Source organism: Cygnus olor, chromosome 1, assembly GCF_009769625.2.
Source record: "Cygnus olor isolate bCygOlo1 chromosome 1, bCygOlo1.pri.v2, whole genome shotgun sequence".
Lineage (NCBI taxonomy): Eukaryota > Metazoa > Chordata > Aves > Anseriformes > Anatidae > Cygnus > Cygnus olor.
In genome coordinates, this window is record NC_049169.1 from 183,174,677 (window position 1) to 183,197,759 (window position 23,083).

The 23,083-nt window shown below is 36.7% G+C and overlaps 1 protein-coding gene across 6 annotated transcripts in view; it reads left to right on the forward strand.

The window, feature by feature from the left end:
* The window catches only part of TRPC4 (transient receptor potential cation channel subfamily C member 4), a 166,073-nt gene that overhangs the window by 118,557 nt on the left and 24,433 nt on the right, over positions 1 to 23,083 (forward strand). For 5 of the 6 annotated variants that reach the window (XM_040543339.1, XM_040543367.1, XM_040543345.1 and 2 more), the window contains 2 exons: positions 5,061 to 5,397; positions 20,307 to 20,446. In XM_040543339.1, coding sequence (XP_040399273.1) covers positions 5,061 to 5,397; positions 20,307 to 20,446 — 477 coding nt within the window. Of the gene's footprint in view, positions 1 to 5,060; positions 5,398 to 20,306; positions 20,447 to 23,083 lie in introns of those variants that run through there. The other variant, XM_040543387.1, reaches the window with a different exon arrangement.

Below are 23,083 nucleotides of genomic sequence, written 5' to 3' on the forward strand. Positions count from 1 at the left end.
ACTTAATGAGATTGGAACTTGAATCTGTCATTAGTCATCTGGCAAGCAAATATAATTTTCACTATCCGTAGAGAGAGAATTTTGACATCTAAATTTGAAGTTACATAACTAGAAGAGCTTGGGTTTTCATAATGTATCTGGGAAAATGTGTAAACTGACAAAAAAAAAAACATTCTAGAGAAAGTAAAAGTAACTGTGCTTAATTTTTGTTGAACTGGAGTATAATCATTGCAAAATGTGTGTGATAAAGTAGCAGACATCAGTGCTAACCTTTCCTACCAACTTTGCTGTAATGGCGGTAGAAAACAGCACAAGAGAGAACCTGACCCAAGGCTTTAAAAATATATTATAAGAAACTTTCTGATAACCATTTATTTTTGCTTCACACCCCTCCCCCATCTGCCCCACACCCCCAATGTCTTCTTTAATATTCATGCATTAGAAAATGATATCAAGGATAGTTTTCTGTATTACAGCATATACTTAAACACTTATACATAAAGTCAAAAAGATCAGTTTTCTTTGGCGACTTTCTATTTTTAGATGATAAATCACATTCTTTTTACTTGTTACATATACTAAAACACCTACTAATCTCAGAATGAGAATTTAATTTCAACCTCAGATTTTGTCAGACTGCTTTGTAAGCATAAAAATGAGCACTCTGTAACAACTGTTATGTTTTGTTGATGTCTTTGTATATTTACTAATATAATGAAATGAATACTTAATGATGTCATGGTACAGGCAAAAACTAACTTAACTTATGATGACTGATATCTACTTCATAAAAATACTTAATATTTATAAAAACTATTACTTCTAAAAAGTCTTTATATAGTTAACAGTACCACTTACGTTATTTCTTCATAATTTCCGTTGACACTAGAGTATGTACTACAGCAAAATTACAGATCAGATGTAATAAGCAGTGAAAATGAAATTATGCACAATGTATATACTTGGGTATCATTAGAATCTGGCTCTGCTATTATTTATATCAGACTGTTTTTTGCTGACACTGTGAATAATTGCTGATGAAGAAGAGAATGAATACCAAAACATTTTCAGACAAGAAGACTCTGTGAAGGAGCAAAAGTTGTGAAACTAGGAATAATCATTACAGCAAAATCCCTCACATAATTATAAACCGCTGGAAGCTAGTGGAAGGCATTGTAATGTGAAAATATAAACACGCTGATTGCTAATTATATGGAGACAATGTCAAAGTCAAATAACATAGCACTGACAGTACAAAAATACTTTGAATACCTCAGAATGTAATATTTCCAATTAAGGAAGAAAAAATACATTACAGTGAAAATATTTTGGCATAGGCAATGCAGAACCGGCAAATTACTGTCACAGAGTACTCTTAATTCGGCTAGTTGTAAAATATTTGTGCAAAACATATATTTAAATTTTTTTTAGACCCCCAGTTCAGCAGAGGACCTATATCATCCTAGATGTGGTCCAACCCACTTATAGAGGAAGTATCTTATTGCTTGGAGCATGTCTTTTTTTTTTTCCATCCACATCTCTCAGTCCTTTCCAATGGAAGAGCTTGCAATAGTTAGAGTATAAATCTGATGTAAGCTTTTTTTTTTTTTTTTAAATAAGTTTTTTTTACTGAATTAATCAAAATGTCAACTGGAATACTCATTCACGATCACTAATAAAATTGACCTATATAACCATATGCAACATATGAGTAATGTCTCTGAGACAGCCTATACAGGCAGCATTTACACAGTGGGGCCCAGGAAGATCTTCCAGCCCCCAGTTCTTATATGATGTGCTCAAACACATGAGAACAAGGCTTGGAACACATCTTCCCTTCATTTGCTTGGGAGGAGACACGTCCCCAAGGACAAGGAAGGAGATGCAGTGTGTGGTAATAAGTTCCCCCTCTCTGGGAAGTTGAGGAAAAAAAGCCAGTAGGTTCAGCACTGACTACTGCCATCAGGGTACCTGAACAATTGTTCTCCATTTAAGAACATGCCACATTCTTCAGCTAATATAGCAAATGTAATTATCACTACTCGACAACTTTTGCTGCATATGGTGACAATGTCTTCAGCACAAAAAAATGGAGCCACTAGTCAAATGTGGAAACTAATATGGACATTTTAAAAAATGTTATGCAATTCCATGACAAACAAAGCAGAAAATCATAACTCTAAAAGAAGTGTCAGCAAGAGATTTAGGTTAATTTTCCAGATATCTGAAGACACTTCAGAATAGTTCATAGTGTATATATATGGCCAATGGAGCTCAGAACCATAAAGAAAAGACTGCAATGAAGAGTTTTGTTGCTTTAGAACATTGTTCACTAACATTGCCAACAGTGTTATTCAATAAAAGTGACAGCATGAAACTAGCTATCTGGATCTCCCAGAAATTGAATATATCATCTGTAGACATTGTGTTGTCAGTTCTATTATAGTCCCTTGCCCACACTACTAGAACTGCTTCCCTACATATGCAGTTCATAAAGTGCTGACATAGTATTTTATATGCTTGGTCCATACCATCCAATTATTCCCTTTATATTTATTTTATATTTGTTAATTCATTTAAAGTACATTGCCAATGGTAGTCACCCTAATTCTAGCCACATAAAATGCATAATATAAGTTAGTTTTCCCTTATTGTCAGAGGATCTGAGCAGTGCATAAATTGTCATGTCACATTGGTAACAATCATAAGTTGAAGAATACTATGAGAGATAATTTATTGAAAAAATAGAATTATATGGATATTAGGAAGCAACAAACATTTTTTATGTCTGCTCAAAAATGTTGCAATTATACCTCCTTTCCTTTATTAACACCGGATGTTTTGCATTATAATCTGTATAAATGTTAGGACTAAGCAGCTACTGCCAACAGTGTACAGCATCTTCCTGATGGTTTTGTCAGTGGGCATCTTTCTCTTCATGAGAAGAGATACTTCTGCATCAATTCTGGTCTACACAGTCTCAGAGCAGCCGAGTACTTGGTGGACATAGGAAAAAAATAATAATAATAAAAAAAAAACTGTCAAGGAGTATGCCCCCTGCATCCACCACTATCCTTTGAGGTAAACACTGGAAGTTGTTCCTTCACCTGGGTACCCAAAATAATGAGGGTCGCCTGAAGATCTTGAGAAAGGGACAGAGGCAAGACTTAGGAACTACTTTTAGAAGGTGAGAGGATTTTTATTAGGGATACATTATGAAGAAAGTGAAGAAGGGGAAATAAACATGGATCTGCCACACTTGGAAGGGAGAGAGGGTGAGGAAAATATTGTACTCAGGAATTAATCCAAAAGTCATATTATTTTCACTAGTCAAGCAAAGCAATAATCTCTGTCTACCCAAGCAAGCTGAGGTGAGATTTTTTGTAGGGAGACCCCCATTAAAAAGTTGGCAACACATTACTTAGAAACTGTCTGTTCTGATTATATGTAGTACTATTCTAGGCATTTGTATCTTGAAATAAACACCCTAAAACCTTGTGAATGCATTTTTCCCAACAGAAGAGAACACTCTGTTGTTCTTTTTTAAGGCTATTTTCAGGATGCTTATGGTTTGAGTAGATTATCTTTCACAACAGGCAGTTTCAGTACTGGTGTCTGGTAGGCAAATATGTCTCTGCTAAGGACACTAGCATTTCATTAACATATACCAGGTCTTAATTTGGCTCAGGTTAACATTACTGACAAGATCCAGACATATATAGAAAGATGCATGCTGACTCTCATTTCATTCCAGTCTAAATAACATTTTCTCCTAGTAGGAGTCCTAGTAATTTCAGAAACTTTTTAAGAAGTTGCCTATTACTCATCCCAAAAAGAACTTGGCTTCTCTGGTTATAAGTGTTGCCAAAATCATGTAAAATTAAAAACTAGGTGCATTTAATTAGGACTCAAATATAAAAATATTTTGTGTCAATTAACACTTTATTATTTAATAAGATAAAGAATTTCCTACATAGCTTTATTAAGTCTTCTGATTTAATCCAATATATGTATGCATGTATGTATGCATGCATGCATGTAACGTAAGAAGGAAAAGGATTCTTTTGCTAATTTTATTTAAAAATAAAAAATAAAAAGTAAAAGAATACAACAACTCTGGGTCTCTTTGGTGCATATGTTGCTTCTTTTCTATATTTCTTATGTCAAGTCTAGCACGCTACTACTGTATGTCCCCTTTTAAAAAAGAAAGCATTAGGGAAAATAGGAACTAGTGATCGAATAAAAATATGACATAAAAGGCTTGAATATACTTATAGAGAAAAAAATAGCTGAAATGAAATATTTACTGATAGATTTATTTTTGTTGAAAATAAATTTTAAGAATCATATTTTAGAAACTGAAATTATATCATGGAGAATACAGACCATAAAATAATGTACAGGATAGGAATATAGCCTGACAGGGTTTAGTGAAGCACTGGGGAATGCTAGTGCTTAGTTCATATTGTGCAAGCATTGTGCAATATATCTGTAGGAATTTTGTCTAGTGTAAAAGTATGTAAACTTGATTCTTAAAGAATTAGCAGGGAACATACTGAGAATAGTTCATTTTTGGCTGTTTAGTTTTACTGTTTACAGATCTTATTTGTGCTTTGGTAAGAAATATCATGCTTTTCATTTTCATAGTGTCTTTCACCTGGTGTTCTAACTATTCTCCATAAGTTTTGTTATTTAAATAATGGAAGTAGTCTTTGTAAATATGTTTTTTAATTTGAAGTCAGATTTTGAGGTATCTGTGGTTTACAATCCTTTCGCTCCTTGTATACTATAACATGGGGAAGTCCCACTTTACTGTGAAAAGTGAATCTTGGGAGGATATGGGGTTCTAGCATATTTTTTGCATTGAAGGAAGGGAAGGCTGACCCAGCCCTGCCTTTCTGGTATTATCACCATGAATGGACGTGCGAAGGCTGTGGATTTTTTTTCATTTTTTTTTTAATCTCTATCCAGAAGTTACTTATTGTAACATATATAGCATGGAATTAACTTCATAATGATAACAGAGAAATAACTGTCTCCCTTTCTTCTTCTCTCTGCAGTTTGTTGCCCAACCTAACTGCCAGCAGCTGCTTGCGTCCCGCTGGTATGATGAGTTCCCTGGATGGAGGAGGCGACACTGGGCTGTGAAGATGTTGACATGTGTTGTGATAGGACTTCTTTTCCCCGTCTTCTCTGTGTGCTACCTGATAGCTCCCAAAAGCCCGTTAGGGCTGTTCATCAGAAAGCCATTTATCAAATTTATCTGCCATACTGCATCCTACTTGACTTTTCTGTTCCTGCTGCTTCTTGCCTCTCAGCACATTGACAGGTCAGATGTGAGAATGCAGGGACCACCACCAACCATCGTCGAGTGGATGATATTACCGTGGGTCCTGGGTAAATGTATTACTAAAGAAAATACAGTGAAAAGTGTTTTGAAACCTGTGGTTTTTCCAAGCATTTCTGATGCAGGAAGATATGGCGGAGAGTTCTGTTACAAATTATTGATCTATTGGAACAGGCAAATGGTACATCTGCTCCAGTACTTAGTGGGATTAGTGGACAACTTGGGAAATGTTTAAAAATCCAAAGTGTACCCACCCAGTAGTGTCTGACATACTACAGCAAGGGAAAAGATTAAGCAGTATGTGATTAAGTAGAGGCCTGAAAAAGAAATAGTGATAATATTTTTAATTTTCTCCTTTTCTCTGGGGCAGAAATTGCTCCAATTCCTTTCATTCCTTTCTAATATACTTTTTTTTTTTCCTTTGCTAGTCTAGCTTTTAAAAAGGGGTTTCTTTACCACTGAAATATTTTTCATGTATTAGAACAAGGTACAGTGTTAATTCTGGTGTTATCATGGACCTTTGTTACCTATGAAGGTAACAAATACTTAATATCACAGACCCACCTGTAGCAAATAGTGCTGAACAGCATTTTCAATTGACTATTTTAATTAAAATATCCATGCAGAGTAATTTTTCCGTGCCAAAACACTGACGAGAACTTGTCACACAACTTCAAACAAAATATTTTCTCACCAGAAGGCATAAGAAAATCTGCTAAGATTTTTTCAAAAGAGGGAAAAGATTAACCGTCTGTCTTGATAGTTCAAAATAAAATTTCAGTTTGGTTTTATTGAAAGGCTATTTTGTACAAGCCGTGCCAGCTTTAAATGTCTGCCTGTGTGATTGCTCTGTCCTATAAAATCACATTATCTTAGGTCTTCCCTGTCCTTGCCTTTCTCCCCTGCTAGATGTTACCTCTCTTGGCATGCCATGGTCTCTTTCCTGTTTCTTATTTCAGTCAACATAAGTTGATTCCTAACCACATCAGGCCAAATATACCCGGTCTTTACTGAAAAGAAATTGTAGAAGGAAGGACTTAGTAGCTTTAACTGAAAGGATTTAAGTTTAATATTTTCATATAAATCATCATCACAGAGACAAGTTCATGCACAAACTCTCTGAAATGTTTTGGTGGGCTTTCGATACACTTACCTCTTCCAGAGCCTCCCAGTAAGATGCTGCTTCTCTTCAGTTTTGCAACTTTTCCTAGGCTTTTTTTAGAGCAACCAAATCAACAAGGCTTTTGGCATCATTGGTGATATAATTTACAATGCAATATTGAATTTATAATACACTAATTGGCAGTGTCTGACATATAGAAGGAGAATGAGTCAATGGATTTTCCTCTATATGTTCCTTAGTAGAGCACTTTGCCACTACATGAAGCATGAGGCAGGGCTACATACTTCTTTCACTTAATCAAACAAGCAAGCATGACCAAAAATATGTTCATACTATTTGAGAAATTCTCAGAAGAAGCCGCTATCTGGGATTTTCAACATGATAGCACAGCATAACATAGTCCTCACCACCAGTCTTCACTGTAAGGTGTATTTTCCTTTGCATGGGTAAATATTGCTGCAGCATGTGACAAATGTCTTTTTTTTTTTTTTTTTTTTTAGGAATAAATGTCAACCAAAATCTGATGTTTTCTATTCACATATATAAAAACTGTGGGTGGTCCGGTCATCTTTTAGTAAATTAAATTACTTATTTTGTTAAGTTCTTATCAATAACCTAAGGGGTTAGTTTCCAGGACAAAATTTAACCTATCTAATCTCTTCATAGTATACTGTTATGCACTATCCTTAAAGAGTATATACAACACTCTTGAATTGCATGAGTTATCCTATCTCAAAGGTGCAAAGATATATCTTTGCATTTATGGATGTAGACGAAAAATTTTGAAGTCTAATGAAACTAATGTGGCACAAGGGTTATAGCTTTACTCTGAAATTGGGAACATGACCAAGTAAACCCTTTTCCCAAACTAAAGGTTATTCTGGAACAAATACAGCACGTCAAAACTATTAACATTTTAAACAATAGAACTCTTTGTTTGTCTTTCTTTCAATTAAAATAGTTCTGCATGTAATTTACATTTTAATAGCTACCTCTATAAAAATGAAGAGAGGAAGAGAGGCTCTACTTTCCAGCTTCTCTTCCAAATGAATTTCACCATTTATATATTTCATAGAACTTAAGAGGTTTTGGGATTGTCCATAGTGATCTTAGCTCTCCAACAATCAAACAGCAATTAGTATTTACCTACTGCTTCGCAATAGAAGACTGAATGTGCATAATTAGCACATATTAAAAGTGCCACTAGAGTAGGAGGTTCAGAGGAAAAAACCTGTACTGGGCTACATTTCCATGGAGACTATCAATTTTACATTTAAAAAGTCTCTTAAGGGAACTGCTGCATTAATTTTGTCTTTTACGTGATTAGATGATTACACAAGAGATGTTAGAGTATGTGATTATCCATGGAACAATAAGTCAGTATAACAAGGCTGATGTTATAGCTTTAAGAAAGAGTTGTGGAAAACTCTGCAGGTAAGAAAAGTTGGAATCTCCTGTCCTTGCATACAGGAAATATGAAATAGGCTTTTGTCAGTAAGGAAAATTATCTTTTTTCTTCTTAGCAGCTGTTAATTCAGATTTCCTAAGCATGCCAGATGCTTCACATTACAGAAATATAGGCCCAGCCTACACTTGAGAATCTGTCACCACTGGAGAAAGAGGGAAAAAAAAAAAAAAAAAAAAGACAGAAAACAGCAAACCCCTATTGTTAAAAAAGTGAGGAAGAACAATAACTTGCATAATCAAATTTCCTTTCCAGTTCCTGACTTGCCTTGGATCATGCAAGAAGGCAACTTTAGTTGATGAGAAGCTGGTAATGTGCACTTGCAGCCCAGAAAGCCAACCGTATCCTGGGCTGCATCAAAAGTAGCACAGTCTGCAGGGCAAAAGAGGTGATTCTTCCCCTCTACTCTGCTCTTGTGAGACCCTACCTGGAGCACTGCATTCAGTTCTGGGGCCCCCAGTACAAGAAGGACATGGAAGTATTAGAACAAGTCCAGAGGAGGACCATGAAGATGATCAGAGGGCTGGAACACCTCTCCTATGAAGACAGGCTGAGGGAGTTGGGGTTGTTCAGCTTGTAGAAGGAAAGGCTCCAGGGAGACCTTACAGCGGCCTGCCGGTACCTAAGGGGGCCTACAGGAAAGCTGGGGAGGGACTCTTTGTCAGGGAGTGTACTGATAGGACAAGGGACAATAGCTTTAAACTAAAAGAAAGTAGATTTAGAACACTATCCTCTTCTTTTTGTCAGGGATTTATGCAGATTATTAGAATGTGTGAATCTACAGAGAATGTTCAGGAACTGTGCAAACTGCAAACTGCAAACATTCATGGTCAACAAACTGCTATGGGGAATATACACTCTTGCCAGTACTGGACAAAATGAACATCCATACTGACGGCATAGCAAGACACTTCAGATGAAGGGATCATAGATGTGGCATGTAAACTACACATCATATTCTAAATTTCATAGGAAAAAAATGTGTAAAAAAAAAATGAAACAGTACAAATTGACATGTTCTGGGGAGCAGATATAAAGGATAATACAGCCAGTAAGATGAAACAGTACATAACCAATAGTGACAAGTAAAGTGTAGTGGAGGAAAATAATACCGAACAAAGCTGGGACACAATTTCAGTCACAAAGAAGGATAATGCACATAATGACCACTCAAGGCCTCTTAATCCAAACCACTGCTCAACACAGGCTACCTACAAAGATATATCAGTTGCTCAGGCCCTTGTCCAGTCAAAACTTGAAATTTCTCCGGGGATGTATATTCTACCACCTATTTCAGCAGCCCATGCCTGCATTTAGCCACTGGAGACTTTTTTTTTTCCAGCTATCAATGGGAATATCCCATGCCACAACTTGCAACTTATCTTTTGTCCTTTCAATATGCACCTCTAAGACAGGTCTTTTTTCCAATTATTCATAAGCAGCATTTTCATTAGTGGATGACAGCATTAATATCCTCCTATCAGCGTCCTCTTCTCCAGGCTGAACAAATCCAGCTCCTTCAGCCTTTCCTTGTACATCATGTTTTTCAGCCTGCAATCAGTTTGATGGCCTTCTACTAGGTTCAACTCAGTCACATAACATCTCTTTCTTGGGGGTTCCGAAAACTGGATCCACTGATGAAGTCATTTATTTAAACATCCGGAGAGTCACTTGTCACTAGTGCCTGAATCTTATTGTAACAGGATCTTTTTCTTAGTTACTTGGAGATTTACCACATTTCAAATATTTGAGCTATGTAGATGATTTTATTTTATTCTTTGATTGTTGGTGGTGTTTGTTGATATGTGCGTTTGTGTGTGCAAGATTTAGCCTAGAATCATCTTGCCATTTCCAAAACTGAGACCAAAGAGATGTATCTTGTTTTGATTATGATTAAAAAGTCAGGAGACTTTTCGTTTGGGAAAATAGTTTAATTGGTGCTGTAAGCTCCACTTAAGCATAGGTAGCTTTTATGTATTTTTTGCTGTTTTAGTAAAACTTTATCTTAAATTTGAAAAGCTTTTGGGAGTATGTCTTCCATATACAATGGAGCTACAGACTGTTTTTTGTTACTGAATACCATCCATAGTGTCACAATCAGCCATAATCAGTGGCTCCTAGTCACAGTAGTGGAGATGTGGTATCTGGATCAGGATATCCCTGAACACAGCAAACCTGGAAGTTAGTAGAGACTTTACTTTACCCTGTCTTCAAATCCTTTCCCTAGGCATTCAGAAACAATTGCGGCTGAATGGGTATTTAGGCTAGATGGAGCTATTGTTCTTTTTCAACATTTAAACAGAGTACAGAAAATAAGGGTTTGTTTCCTTAAAAATGTCTGAGTGTTCAATTTGCATACACTTTTATTAGTTATGGAAAATTTCCCTCCCACAATGAAGTAAATGAAGACTCTGCTTGTAGATGATAATATAAAATAATCACATATAGAAAAGTATTCAAGTATAAACAAGTATTCAATGCAATCAAATGTTTTCTTGAAATTTGCTGATGAAAACAGGTTTTGACAGTATCCTGAGATCATCTTCAGGCCTCAGGCTTGTTTTCAGTGTAGTACCACTGTGCTTGTTCCTCTAAAATTCAAATATTTCACATTTAGACATTATAATCATATAGCTTAAGGATCATAGAATCAGAGAGTCATAAAATGGTTTGGCTTGGAAAGGATGTTTAAAGGTCATCTAGTTCCAATACCTCTGCCATGGGCAGGGATACCTTCCATGAGATCAGGATGTTTACTTGATCAGGATAAAGATCTTTACTTGATCAGGATAAAGCTGTGTGTGTGTGAAGCCTAGCTTTGATGACTGTGCTTCCTAGTAGATGCCCTAGTAAGGAGGCTAAAAACACTAAGGTTGTCACTGAAGTTGTGGGTTGTTTGGTTGTTTGTTGTTGTTTATTCATTTGTTTGGATTTAGCTTCTTTAGCTCCCTCTTCTTCAGTTTCCCTTTGTCCCCATTTTTATCAGGAACGTGAATGTTTCTCCCCCCTCTCCCCTTATGCCTTCCCTAGTACTCTCCTGAGAAAGAGGTTCCATCTTCCCTCAGGCTGAGAAAAGGCAAGTTTCCTGTTCCCTGTGAACGAATTTTACCTATAAAGCTGCAATGCCAAATGTTGACACTAATATTGGATATAGTTTCAGCATTTCAGGAAAGGAAGGTACTTCAAACTCTGAAACTCAGTCTCATGTGGACATTTAGATGAAGGTCTGAGATAGGATGCTAAGTGCTGGTGAGATACAATGTTTGAGACTCACTACTCTTTCCACTTCTTGTTATTCCTCTCCTTCAGTATGTCATAACTGTCCACATAACCTGTGGATCTCAGCTCAACATTTGAAACTCAAAATGAGCATAAAATGGAATTTATGGGGAATTTAGGTGCCCTGCATGATGAATTCTACATTCAGTACTGTGTACTTAATTTAAGCATTGAAGCACCAACTATTTCAATGACTAGACCCTTTCATAGGATTTCGTTCTCAGATATGAAGTTTGGATCCTCATGATCGAGAACTTCAAATCCTTACATGCCTGTTAACAGTGTAGAAGCAGATGAGCAGTTTCAGATATCCCTGAATATCCACTTCTGGCCTTACCTAGACCTGCACGTTTAATGCTGTGCTGCACTGTTCAGGGCTCCAAGAGATTTTGAGCCATACTACAAAAGACTTTCTGTGCTTTATAGACAAGCTATACATCCATTTATTCTTCCTCGAGGTCTTGCATCCCTTTGTGAATTTAAGACTTGCACACGCTTGAATTTTTTTTTTTTTCTACTGACTGCATAATATCTTAATTACATTATTCTAGCAACACCAAGAAAATGCAATTAATGCTGGGAGCAATAAAGAATACATAGATGTTTGTAGATACAACAGTTTAATGGGTATTAGACTGCATGACCCTACTTCTGGGATATATATATATTTATAAATTAATGCTTTCTTTGGAAATAATATATAAGCTTTGCTCTTTACCCTTTCCACAATATTTTTTGTGAAAGTAAGAAAATAATTTCTATATTAAATCAACTTCAGCAAATGCCTGCCACAAAGTTTCAATGAAACCATGGAGATTAAAGGATAATGAGTAAAATTTTGCATGCTCCACTCCTCATGTAAACTTGTAGAGCCTAATAGAGATGTGCAAGCAGTAATTGAGGATATACTTTTTCTTTAAAGAGATTCACAGACCCCTGTGCAAAAGTACCTGAGAGAATGGACCAATACTTTGGATAGGTAAATTTCTATCTACAACATTATTGTAGACCTGAGTTCAAACAGAAATGTACAGAATTTCTGCACTGTACCTCCACATTTATTTATCTGTCCATAGTCCCTTACTCCAAACTCAGGCATTTAGCAAGTCTTGTCATTATGAATTAGGAGATTAAATCAGAGTAAACATAAAGAAAGCAACTCAAGTGCCTACAAAGATGAAACTGTTACCAATTTTGAAGTCTGAAAATTGGATATACTTACTGAGAGGTTGTACCTATGATAAATACCCTACAGGAAACCTGTACCTATTTTTGACAATGCATGGGGTGGCCAGTTTGGATATGCATAGAGCATCTAAACTAACACTAGACACTTCTGTTTAAGCACATGATCCATTCCAAAAATACAGTGTCTTTCATGCTTCTCCAGATTATGACAACTACATTATCACTGTATACAGTCCACTGATATGGAAAAAATACGTACACAGAAAGGAAATGTTAATCCAGGATTTACAATTATTTTCACGTACACTACAGGAAGAGGATCTTAAATATTTTTTTTCTTTCTATTCTTTTTTATTTTTTTTCTTGTAAAACCCTGTTTTATGAAGGCGTAAAAACAGGACAAGGAAAAGGATCAATAAAGTTAAGATAGACATACTAATTAAAATCTCCTTTAATCTTCCACTATGAAAATGAACAACAATTCATTTGCATTTTGCAACATTTTGCAAAGGAAATTTAAAAGATTAAAAAAAAAAAAAAGTAACTGCTAATTACATATATTTTCTTTTAACATTTATGAGAGTACTGCAAAATTCAGGCTTCTTGTTAATTAAAATATTGGGTCAATGGAACAGCTATCCCAATTATATGGACACCTTGCTGCATAAGTACTCAAGCAATTGAACAATCTGATAGTTGGTGAAACTAAGCCTTAAATATCTGAGGGGCTTTTTGATACTGATTGTCCAGACTGTTTGCACTTGCCATTCCATAGTGGGTGAAACACATATATACATACTTCACAATGTTCCTAGACCAGTTTCATTTGCAGCTGATCAGTGTTTCTTGGAAATTATACTTTTCTTTGAACATGAGAGTAAATGTACCGCTGATTTATAATCAGCACTGTATAGTTTCAGCTCTGATATAGAATATTTCATCCAGAAAGCTCAAATGCTTCATAATCTTCATATTTTCCTTTACATTCTCCCTATACTCTCAAGACATTATCAAACTCATCTTCACTGTTCGTGTGGGGGAAGGAATTAAGCTGAATTTTACAACACAAAAGCGAGGACAGAGAGTGAACTGAGGTTAGATATTAAGTATTCTTAGTGTTGAGTTGCGTGATCAGACAATTCCCAGATTCAGATCACTTAAGTGTCATTGTCATGAGAAGGGATCTGGAACAACAATGCCTCTGGCTATGTCATTCCCAGCCTCTTGCCTGACCTGACACAGGACACAGACACTGCACAGTTGTTCCCCTCACAAACATCCATTTCCCTATTCCTAGGAGAAAGCAGAAAACTTGATTTTAATTTTGTGCATGTTCCTTTGAATAGCTGTATTTTACTTAAAAAAAAAAAAAAGTCCCAGAGATTGGGAACCCATGAATTACAACAGAATGTCTCGCAGTTCTTCTCACAACCTTCATACCTCTTCAACAGAGATCAGATGTCAGACCAGATGTAAAATAGAAGAGAGATTTCAAGCCTTACTGATGCTCATTTAATTCCCTGGAACGACCTCCCCTCAGTTCACAGAGCTTAAATCATTAGCAACTTGTCTCATTTCTTGTACCTGTGAAAAACCTGAGTGCATTGCAGAGCAGAGTATTTCAGTTAAGTGGTTTCACAGTCCAGTGAAAATATATTCTTCAAGAAACATACTGAAAGGTTGTTGTTGAACTTGGCATGTAGAGACTGACCCCGAGGAGCCTCCTGCTTTCCATCACTAAATGGTAAGGAACAAAAATAGAAAAGAAAAACAAATCTTTTTGCAGGAAAGGTAATGCCAAAATTAGATAGGGATCCGCAAATCTTTTAAAAAAAAAAATTCAGAATACTGACTTTCATAGCTTTCTTTGACAGTCAAGCTGAATGTATCAGTCAAGTTGGACTTCAGTCGAATGGTTGCAAATTGATCAGCTTGCATGTGTAATAATTCACAGTGCTTTACAAAATCTGCCCATGCTGTCTGGCATTTCCTGGGCCTCATGTGGTCTGTGGGATTCTTGCCCTGACTTTAAGTCTATTTAATTCCATTAAAACTACGGGATGTTTAATCACATTTATTTCTATCATTTCATCCTGTTTCAAAATATCCATGTTGCTATTTCTCTTTTACTACTCTAGCTTTTAATTTATAAATAATGTCAATAAATGCTTGAAAATCTCACCTTCAACATTTTGATTTAAATCATCGATTAATGAGGTGGAATAGCTGCATAATATTGATAATTTCCTTTTAAGTGGAAATAAATGACAAAAGCAGAATGATGGGGAATGGACAGGTGAGGCTGTAAGAGACAGGTGTGAAATAGAGCTGGCATGAAGAGAAAGGGTTGGAAGAAGAGAATTGGAGCAAAGAGACAATCAGGATAAAGCCAAGTTTATCCAGCTACCACAGTGAAATCTGATTTGTGTGGAATTATTTCAACTAAATACAAGCACCTGGAAGTTAGACATCTGTCTTAATTCAGGCTAATCCTCCACAGCTACTTTTTCAGTCAATGGGAAGATTCAGCCACCTGAAGATGACAGGATCATTGCCTTGGAGATGATTCTTTCCTCCCAGAGAGACAAAGGGAGCTTTGGGCAATGAACTTTTTCCCAGTCTAACTGTCTAAAAGTGCTCACTTGTACATCTACCCCTTGTATTTGGCTGGTTCCTCTTAGCACTTTTCCCCCCGTACCAGGGTACAAAGAGGGGGTGCACTCCTCTGCTTTACTGAGATATCCTTTTTGCTGTCATACATGTGGTTCTATCATTATGTGATAGCATTGCTGCTTTGACACATTATTAGGCAATGCCTGGACCCTAGATCTCTTTCCTACCTGTAAGAATGTACCCATCAGACAGTCTTGTCTCTGCATGTCTTCATCTCTTGTATTACGTCAGGGCATATTTTGGAACTGTCCAAAAGACTTATTAGATAATAATGTCAGGTTGTGTCCAGCTACCCATAAGTCCACCAAGTAGAAAAGGGAAGTGTACAATGTCACAGAAATAACACTGCTTTGATCTCTGGGTGTTTTTTGTTGTTGTTGTTTTGTTTTGTTTTTGTTTGTTTTTGTTTTGTTTTGTTTTTAACACATCTATTTATGTATTTATTTATATCTTTAACTGATTCTCCCAATGAATGTAAAAAAACAAAGTTGGCAAAATGTGTCAGACACTGTGGAGAGAAGAGCTGACTGATGACTTCTCCCTGATGACTTTTCTTGCAAAAAGTTCCTTTTTATGATCTACAACAGGATTTCAAAACCTCTGGATGTGTGACTGCAAATTAATCCTAAACTGCACAGCTTGGAATCTCTGAGTTTCCATGCCCAGAATAGCTCCATCACGTAAGCTTATCAGGCCTTCAGTAAGTCTTCAGCTTTGCAGAAAGGCTATCGAACTTCAGAGTACACTTTCCCAGGCATACCTGGGAGGACTTACAGGACTACAGAAATTCTAGTTCTCCCCTCATTCACTGCTTCAGCACCCCTCAGGGTACCTAGCTGTAGAGACCTGGTACCTCCAAAGACAGAACTCAGCTTTCATGGTGTTACTGCTGTGGAGTTATAGACTTACACAATCTACCTTAGGAGTTTCTACTTTCCAAGATTTCTCTTCAAAGAGAGCATTAGGTATCTGGCATGTCTGAGAAATGCTACTATACATGTACGGATAGCATGTGTGTCACAAATTTATAATCCATTTACCTGGAATATCCATCTCAAACCTAATCAGCTGACACCCAAAGCAGTGTTAAAAACAGAAAACTACCACAACTAGGTACAGAATTGTCTGGTTCCAAATCCCATTATAGCATCATGGGCCCTGAAGTCAAGGCTGGAATGTCCCAGGCTCTGAGCTTCCAGACACGGAAACTGCTCAAAAGCAGTAAAATTTTTCAAAAATTATGAAAATAAATGAAATTCTGCATCTTTGAAATGCTCTTAATCATACCTTTCAGTAATTCTTGCATAGGGGTAGACTGTGAGTCTGGGATTCATCCGACTAGATGTAGACATCTGCAGTGCAGTGTCTGTGTCTAAGCCAATCCCCAGAGTCAACTCTCTCTCTCCATTGACTTTAAAGGGAAACTAGGGTGGCTACTTCAGATGGATCTGTTTGTACTGTAGAAAATTAAAGCTAGGTAAGAAAAACTCATCCTCAACCACAATGCTCCATGATCTATCCACTGAATTTTCTGTGTCAGCTGCTGTATGGAAAAGAAAAATTTTATCACTTAATTATCACTTAATGGAGAAGACACTTAATGGAGAAATAGAGTCATCCTAGCTTCAAGTTCTCTTGGGTCCCACAAAATCTCAGTAACTGTATTCATTTGAGGAAAATGCACTTAGATTTTGGCTGGCAAGAAAGATTAAACTATCATATCTCCTGCATAGCCAAAAATAATGTAGGATTTCCAGTTTCTAAAATCATTTGATTGAAAAGAACAAGTCTTGCATCAGGATAAACAAAAAAGTAGTCTTGAACCAAGAAAAAAAAATTTGAATCACCAACATTACAATGTCAAACTATACTCCGAACTTTTTAACTGACAAAGGACTTCAACATTACTGGTAGTTTGGATTAATTGTGTTTCTCATTCTAAATGACAAAAATTTATAATAGCAATATACTCTATTTCACTAGAATTCTTTAATTGTTCAGTATTTCTCTGCTAATGTCAAATTTACAATTACATTTCATTTTCTGAAGCCAAGGAAATTGTTGGACTGAGTCTGAATTTCACTTACAAAACAGATCAAATGCAGAAATATTAGTCAGCATTTCTTTTTCAGTCTGTACATAATTACACTATATTTCAGTCCGTGCTGTCAGAGTATGTGATGCTGAGCAACAGTCTTACAGAGAACAGCCCTGTTGCATTTGTGACAGTTCATGTTTTTGGATGATTATGAATCATGGAATATCTCAGCAGAAGACTTTAATGAATCTACAGCCTTTAGAATCATAGAATCACAGAATCAAAGAATCATAGAACAGCTTGGGTTGGAAGGGACCTTAAAGACCACTTAGTTCCACCACCCCCTGCCATGGGCAGGGACACCTTCCACTAGAGCAGGTTGCTCAAAGTCCCATCCAACCTGACTTTGATTACTTCCAGGGATGGGGCATCCTCAGCTTCTTTGTTCCAGTGCCTCACCACCCTCATAGTAAAGAATTTCTTTCTAACATCTAACCTAAATCCACCTTCTTTTAGTTTAAAACCATCCCCCCCATGTCCTATCTACCACTATCATGTAAGAAGTTGCTCTGCATCTTTTTATAAACCCCTTTTAAGTACTGAAATGCTACAATGAGGTCTCCTCAGAGCCTTCTCTTCTCCAGGTTGAACATCCTCAGCTCTCTCAACCTTTCTTTGTAGAAGAGGTGCCCCTCTGATCATCTTTGTGGCCCTCCTCCAGGTTTGCTCTAACAGTTCACATCCTTCTTGTGCTGGCAGCCCTGGACCTGGATGCAGTACTCCAAGTGGGGCCTCACAAAAGCAAAGTAGAGGAATGCTTCCTTTAAGCATTCATCTTCCTGATCACCCCAACCTATTCCTGCTCTGGTTTTAAAACATATTTTAAAGGGAATGCTTAACTGTGATGAATTAGAAAAGAGTATATTTAGTTTTATGAATGTGCATATCAATTTCTGTGAAGCTTTTTTTTTTTTTTTTGGGGGGGGGAAGGGTGGAGGGGGATGTTCTGTCAATGTAACTGTCTGCTTTCTGAGCCACAGGAGTCATCCCAGTGTCAAGATCACTTAATAAAAAAAGCACAAGAAACTGTTCTCTAACACTGAGGCTTAGGCACCATACCTGTATTATACAGCCTTTGGCTCCAGATCTCTTCTGAGCCCCACCTCAGACTCCTGTGGCACAATGGTTAATTTTATATGCTCTTCTGCAGTTTGAGCAGGAGCAATTCAGAGCAGTGTCTGAAATGTGAGGCATATATTGCAGCCCACAAAACCACTGCTTTTATGACATGATGACGGTCAAGATATTGTGCATAAAACATAGCAAAAGACTGAGCAGGGACATTTGCAAGTACATGGACTACGTGCTGAATGCTAGAGGGGATTGTGGAGCAAATTGGGAGCCAAGACCTTCTGGTTCATATTGTGTGACAGGAGTGAGCAGCTCTTTGAAAGGTAGATGGCTAAATCTTTGCCCAGGATGAAAGTGGCAGGCATTTAGGAGCCCGCCTGGTAGCCCTGTGATGGTGCTTGGGCAGTTAACAGTAGCAATGGACACTGTTAGTGGATACTGATACCTGCCATGTAATAATGTTCAACTCTTTTCTCACTACGAATCATCACCTTGGATGAAGCATGAAAATAAATGTTAGCTTCTTATCAGTGTTATATTTTATGCATCAGTTTTTTCTGATCAATTAAGGTAGAGTTGCAATCAGCCTGTCTAGGCTGATGTAGAAATTAAATTGGCATGTCCCTGTCCACATGTTCCCACTATGGTCCTTTCTCAGAATGTGTTCCTACAGATCTGCAGACAGGTGAAATAGTGATGGCGGTGTGTCTGAAAAGGAACTCTATGAACATAAAATTTGCTGGATCTATTAGACAATTTAGGTGCTCCTGAAACTCCTGATTAATGATAGCATGCAGAAACAAGACAGGAATGTGTGGCTAAGATCAGAAGGGGCAAAGTTGTGAGGAAGTTTTCCTTTCAAAAGCAATCAGGAGACAGAATGACTTCAGCCAAAACACTACAAAATTAAATTGTACTTGTCACACCTACTCCACTCCTCTGACTCTCTTCACCCTTGTAGTCAACTAGAAGACCACTGAAACAAAATCTTGAGTTTCAAGGTAAATTAAGCCCTGACTACAGTGATGCAGGACTCTGAAAATCCATGTATGAAATCTGTTCAACACTTTTTAAAGGAACTTATGATAAGCAGCTGGAGGAAAGCCATGATGAATTAACTGTATCTCAACATCCATATGTTTTAGATTGTCCTCTTTGCTGTAAATGTTGTCCCTTTAATGAGCACTCAAGTATGAAAATCCTTTCAGCAAAGAATTTACTATGGAACATGTAGAAGCTCTACCGAGATTGGTAACCAAAAAGCTTTGTAGATAATAATACAAAGTATGCATATAAAGATTCCATTGTTTTTTATATATTTTATCATTCTGTATTATAAAATAATGTGGAGTATCCTTTTCAGACATTTTGTTTTAATGTTTACAGTACTAAAGTCTCCATATAGTTGTCTCTGGAGCTGTTAAATTGAGGTTACGTCAGACAACTCGCAAAATGTCCCACTGGGATTGAATATTTCTGTATCACATTGTGTCCAGAGTAATGCATACTTTGCACACCTGAAAACAACTTCTATTCCTTCCAGTCCCAAAGGAAAGAATCAACAAAAAATATTCCACTGAAGAAACTGTTCTTTCTTATGGGAAAGGCAGACTTTAGTTCAGCATTGACAGCAATAATGAAATCCTCTCACTCACCGTGTTTGTTCCAATTGAAACAAAATAATGAGCTGGCTTGGTTCCTGCAGTCATACAGTTTACAGTTAGAGTTACATTGCAGCAGATACTGAGGATAAAGTTGGCAATGATCATTGGTTTGGAGACCCTTTTTATACTTATTAGATTATAAGGAAGAAGGAGATTTAAGAAAACCAAAGAAATTGTCCTTGTACAAGCAGGTGATTTTTTGTTTGTCTGACAATTCCTGAAACATTAATTGAAAGATAAAATTTCACGTGACTAGATATGTAATTTAGAGCACTCATCCACTTTTCTTTTGTAATTATTGTAAGGAAGCTAAATCCAATGTGAAATAAGTGTCTAGGATACTCACAGACTTTTTTTTATTTAGCATTCATGCTTAATGAATTATGTTCTGTTTACAGGCTTTATCTGGGGTGAAATTAAACAGATGTGGGATGGCGGACTGCAGGACTACATTCACGATTGGTGGAACCTCATGGATTTTGTAATGAACTCCTTGTACTTAGCAACAATCTCTTTGAAAATTGTTGCATTTTCAAAGGTAATTTTTATTTTATTTTTTAATTTCAGCAAAATATTTAAGTTAACTGAGATTGGGCCTGTTCAGACTTTCTTTTGTATTTGATGATTCTCAGGTCTAACAATGTAAGAGATGTTAGATTTGCTCACTGAATCTTCTGCAACTATGACAAGAAGCTAGGCCAGAATAAGAGCAAACAAAAGATTACAAATTATTATTCTTTTTCCTTATTTGGACCAGACAACCTCTCTTTTTTGTCCTGAATAGTCATGCTATGATAATCTTGGAAAAGGCAAATCGTTCCTAATACTTACAGTGCTTGCACAATGTTATGTTTTGTGTTAGTCTTTGCCTATTTTCCAGCAGGAAATTACTACCCCTAAGAAAATGTTACCCACTATGCCAAACTTCAGGGCAGGACTGCATGAAAAATATTTACTCAAAATTAGGGGAGGAGGGGAGGAAGCTAAAGAGCAAGATTTTAATTTTGTTTTGAAAATTCATGGTAAGTGCAACTTGATTAAAAAGTAAAACTGAATGAGATTGGTTGGATATGAGGTTGGATATGTTCACTTTCTCACCTGTTTCAGAGGCTTTTTATTACCAATGTTTGAAATATCTTCCAGCAAAGTAGCCCTTCTTTGCAAAACCATGGAACATGTTGCATTTTCTGTATATTCAATGTGAATTTATAATATATCATAAAATCCTTGTAAAAATGAAATATTTACTTCACAAAATGCAAGGAAACCACTCCTGAAAGCATTTCTTAGTATCTGTCTCAGACTCTTGTCATACCCAAGATAACAAAGCCTTTTTTACTGGCCACTCTTGCAGCATTGCATTTCAGCTGTTTCAGGTTTTCCTGACACCAGCTACCCCATATGTGTGAAAGGAGTGTCTCTCCTCTGCCAAGTTTTTTTTGTTTTGTTTTGTTTTGTTTTGCTGGAAAGAGAAGAGGAAAAAGCTATCAAGTAGTTGGTTACAGCTCCCTATCCCCCAAACTGCTGCTGTTCCCATTGCAGCCCTGCTATAAGCAGAGAGTGATATTGGAACCTCTAATTTGTATAATCTGATGACTATCCACAGGGGTCCACATCAGCTGATCAGGGGCAGGGATGACCAAAGACTTGATCAATTGACACAACAGCCTCCTCCTGTCACAGAATATTTCTGATTGCAAACACTTGGAAATCTTCTCATTAAAGATATTTGGAACTGTTGCCTAAAGAAGCAAGAGGCTCAAAGATGTGGGCAGAGCTGTAATATAAAGCTGATGAAATACCTTTTTACACACAAGGATGCCTCATCATAAAGTGACTGGAAAATAAATAGTCATTTCACTTTCCCAGGGAACAAAGCAAGCAATTCGTTGAAAACGCATGTTTCCAAAGCATTGGAGATGGCCAATTATTCATTTTAGAATGATATTAATTACAAGACATTATAATCCTTTCATCTCCCAGACAGTTTCGTCTTATGGCAATCAGATTCCAAGGTGACAGTATCTGTGTTAATCTGCATCCATTACTTTCCAAATCAGTGCTTGCATGTCAATCATAATCAACACGGTTCATAAAGCACTATTTTTGGCTCTGCAGCTAATATTTTTTTACTGCATGTGCAATGTTGCACCCAAATACTTTTTCTGTTCTTCTTTAAAAGAGCCTCAGTTTTGGCAGACAATTGAAACACAGCGTGCAAACAATGAGCAGAGTAATACAGAAATAACTTACTGCCCCAGCCATGCTTCAAATAGCTACAGCAGAGTTCTCCAGCTCTGAGCTGGAGTTTTGAAGGTAACCAGTACATTTTGATACAAAACTTTTACTTTCATTTTCTAAAACACAGGTTTTTCAAAAAGACAGCTTTTCTGTATTTTTTAATCAAATCTATAAGCAAGTTTTTAGATGTATTTTACCTTTCTGTGAATCACTGTAGCAGATCAAGCCACCTAAGAAACCATTTTTAACTAAAATATTTGAATAAAAGGATGAGAACACCCTCATATCTCCTTTGTGATAGATGCTCCCGGAGAAAAACTTACTGTTTGCGGCCCATTCTCTCACTGACACACTAGATAAGATGATGGTTATTATTAACAGCAGCTGATGGGATAGTGTAAAACATACCAAAGAGTGTAATATCAGGATGAGGGAACTGCTAAGACAACTCAAAGTTATCTGCTTCACTGTCAGTATTCAAATAAAATGACTATATTTCATAATTTTCAAAGGGTTATGCTTTTTGCCTCTGATTGTTTATCAGTGTGAGAGATTATAAATTATCCAGTATACCCACTGAAAATGCTCTCTCCTTGATAAATAGCATGTGATTATAAATAGTGCACTCTCACATGTTTTATATGAGTACAAGATGACAGATTTTAAGCAACACATCTGTTTTGATCAAGGGTTATAAATATAAACAGAAGCTGTTGAGCTCTAAGAAAAATGGATGCTTTTATGTTTTTGGAAGATGATTTATTTTGTACTGATAGGTCAAATGAGGTGCAATGCTAAGTCATGTGCAGACACCACTTGTTCTATCTTAAATATTTACTGGGCTTGAGCATTGGACACAGTGCTTTTTTCCAGCTGTACTAGAGACAGCATGCAAATTCATATTACTGATTATGTGAGTCTCAGCCACTGACAT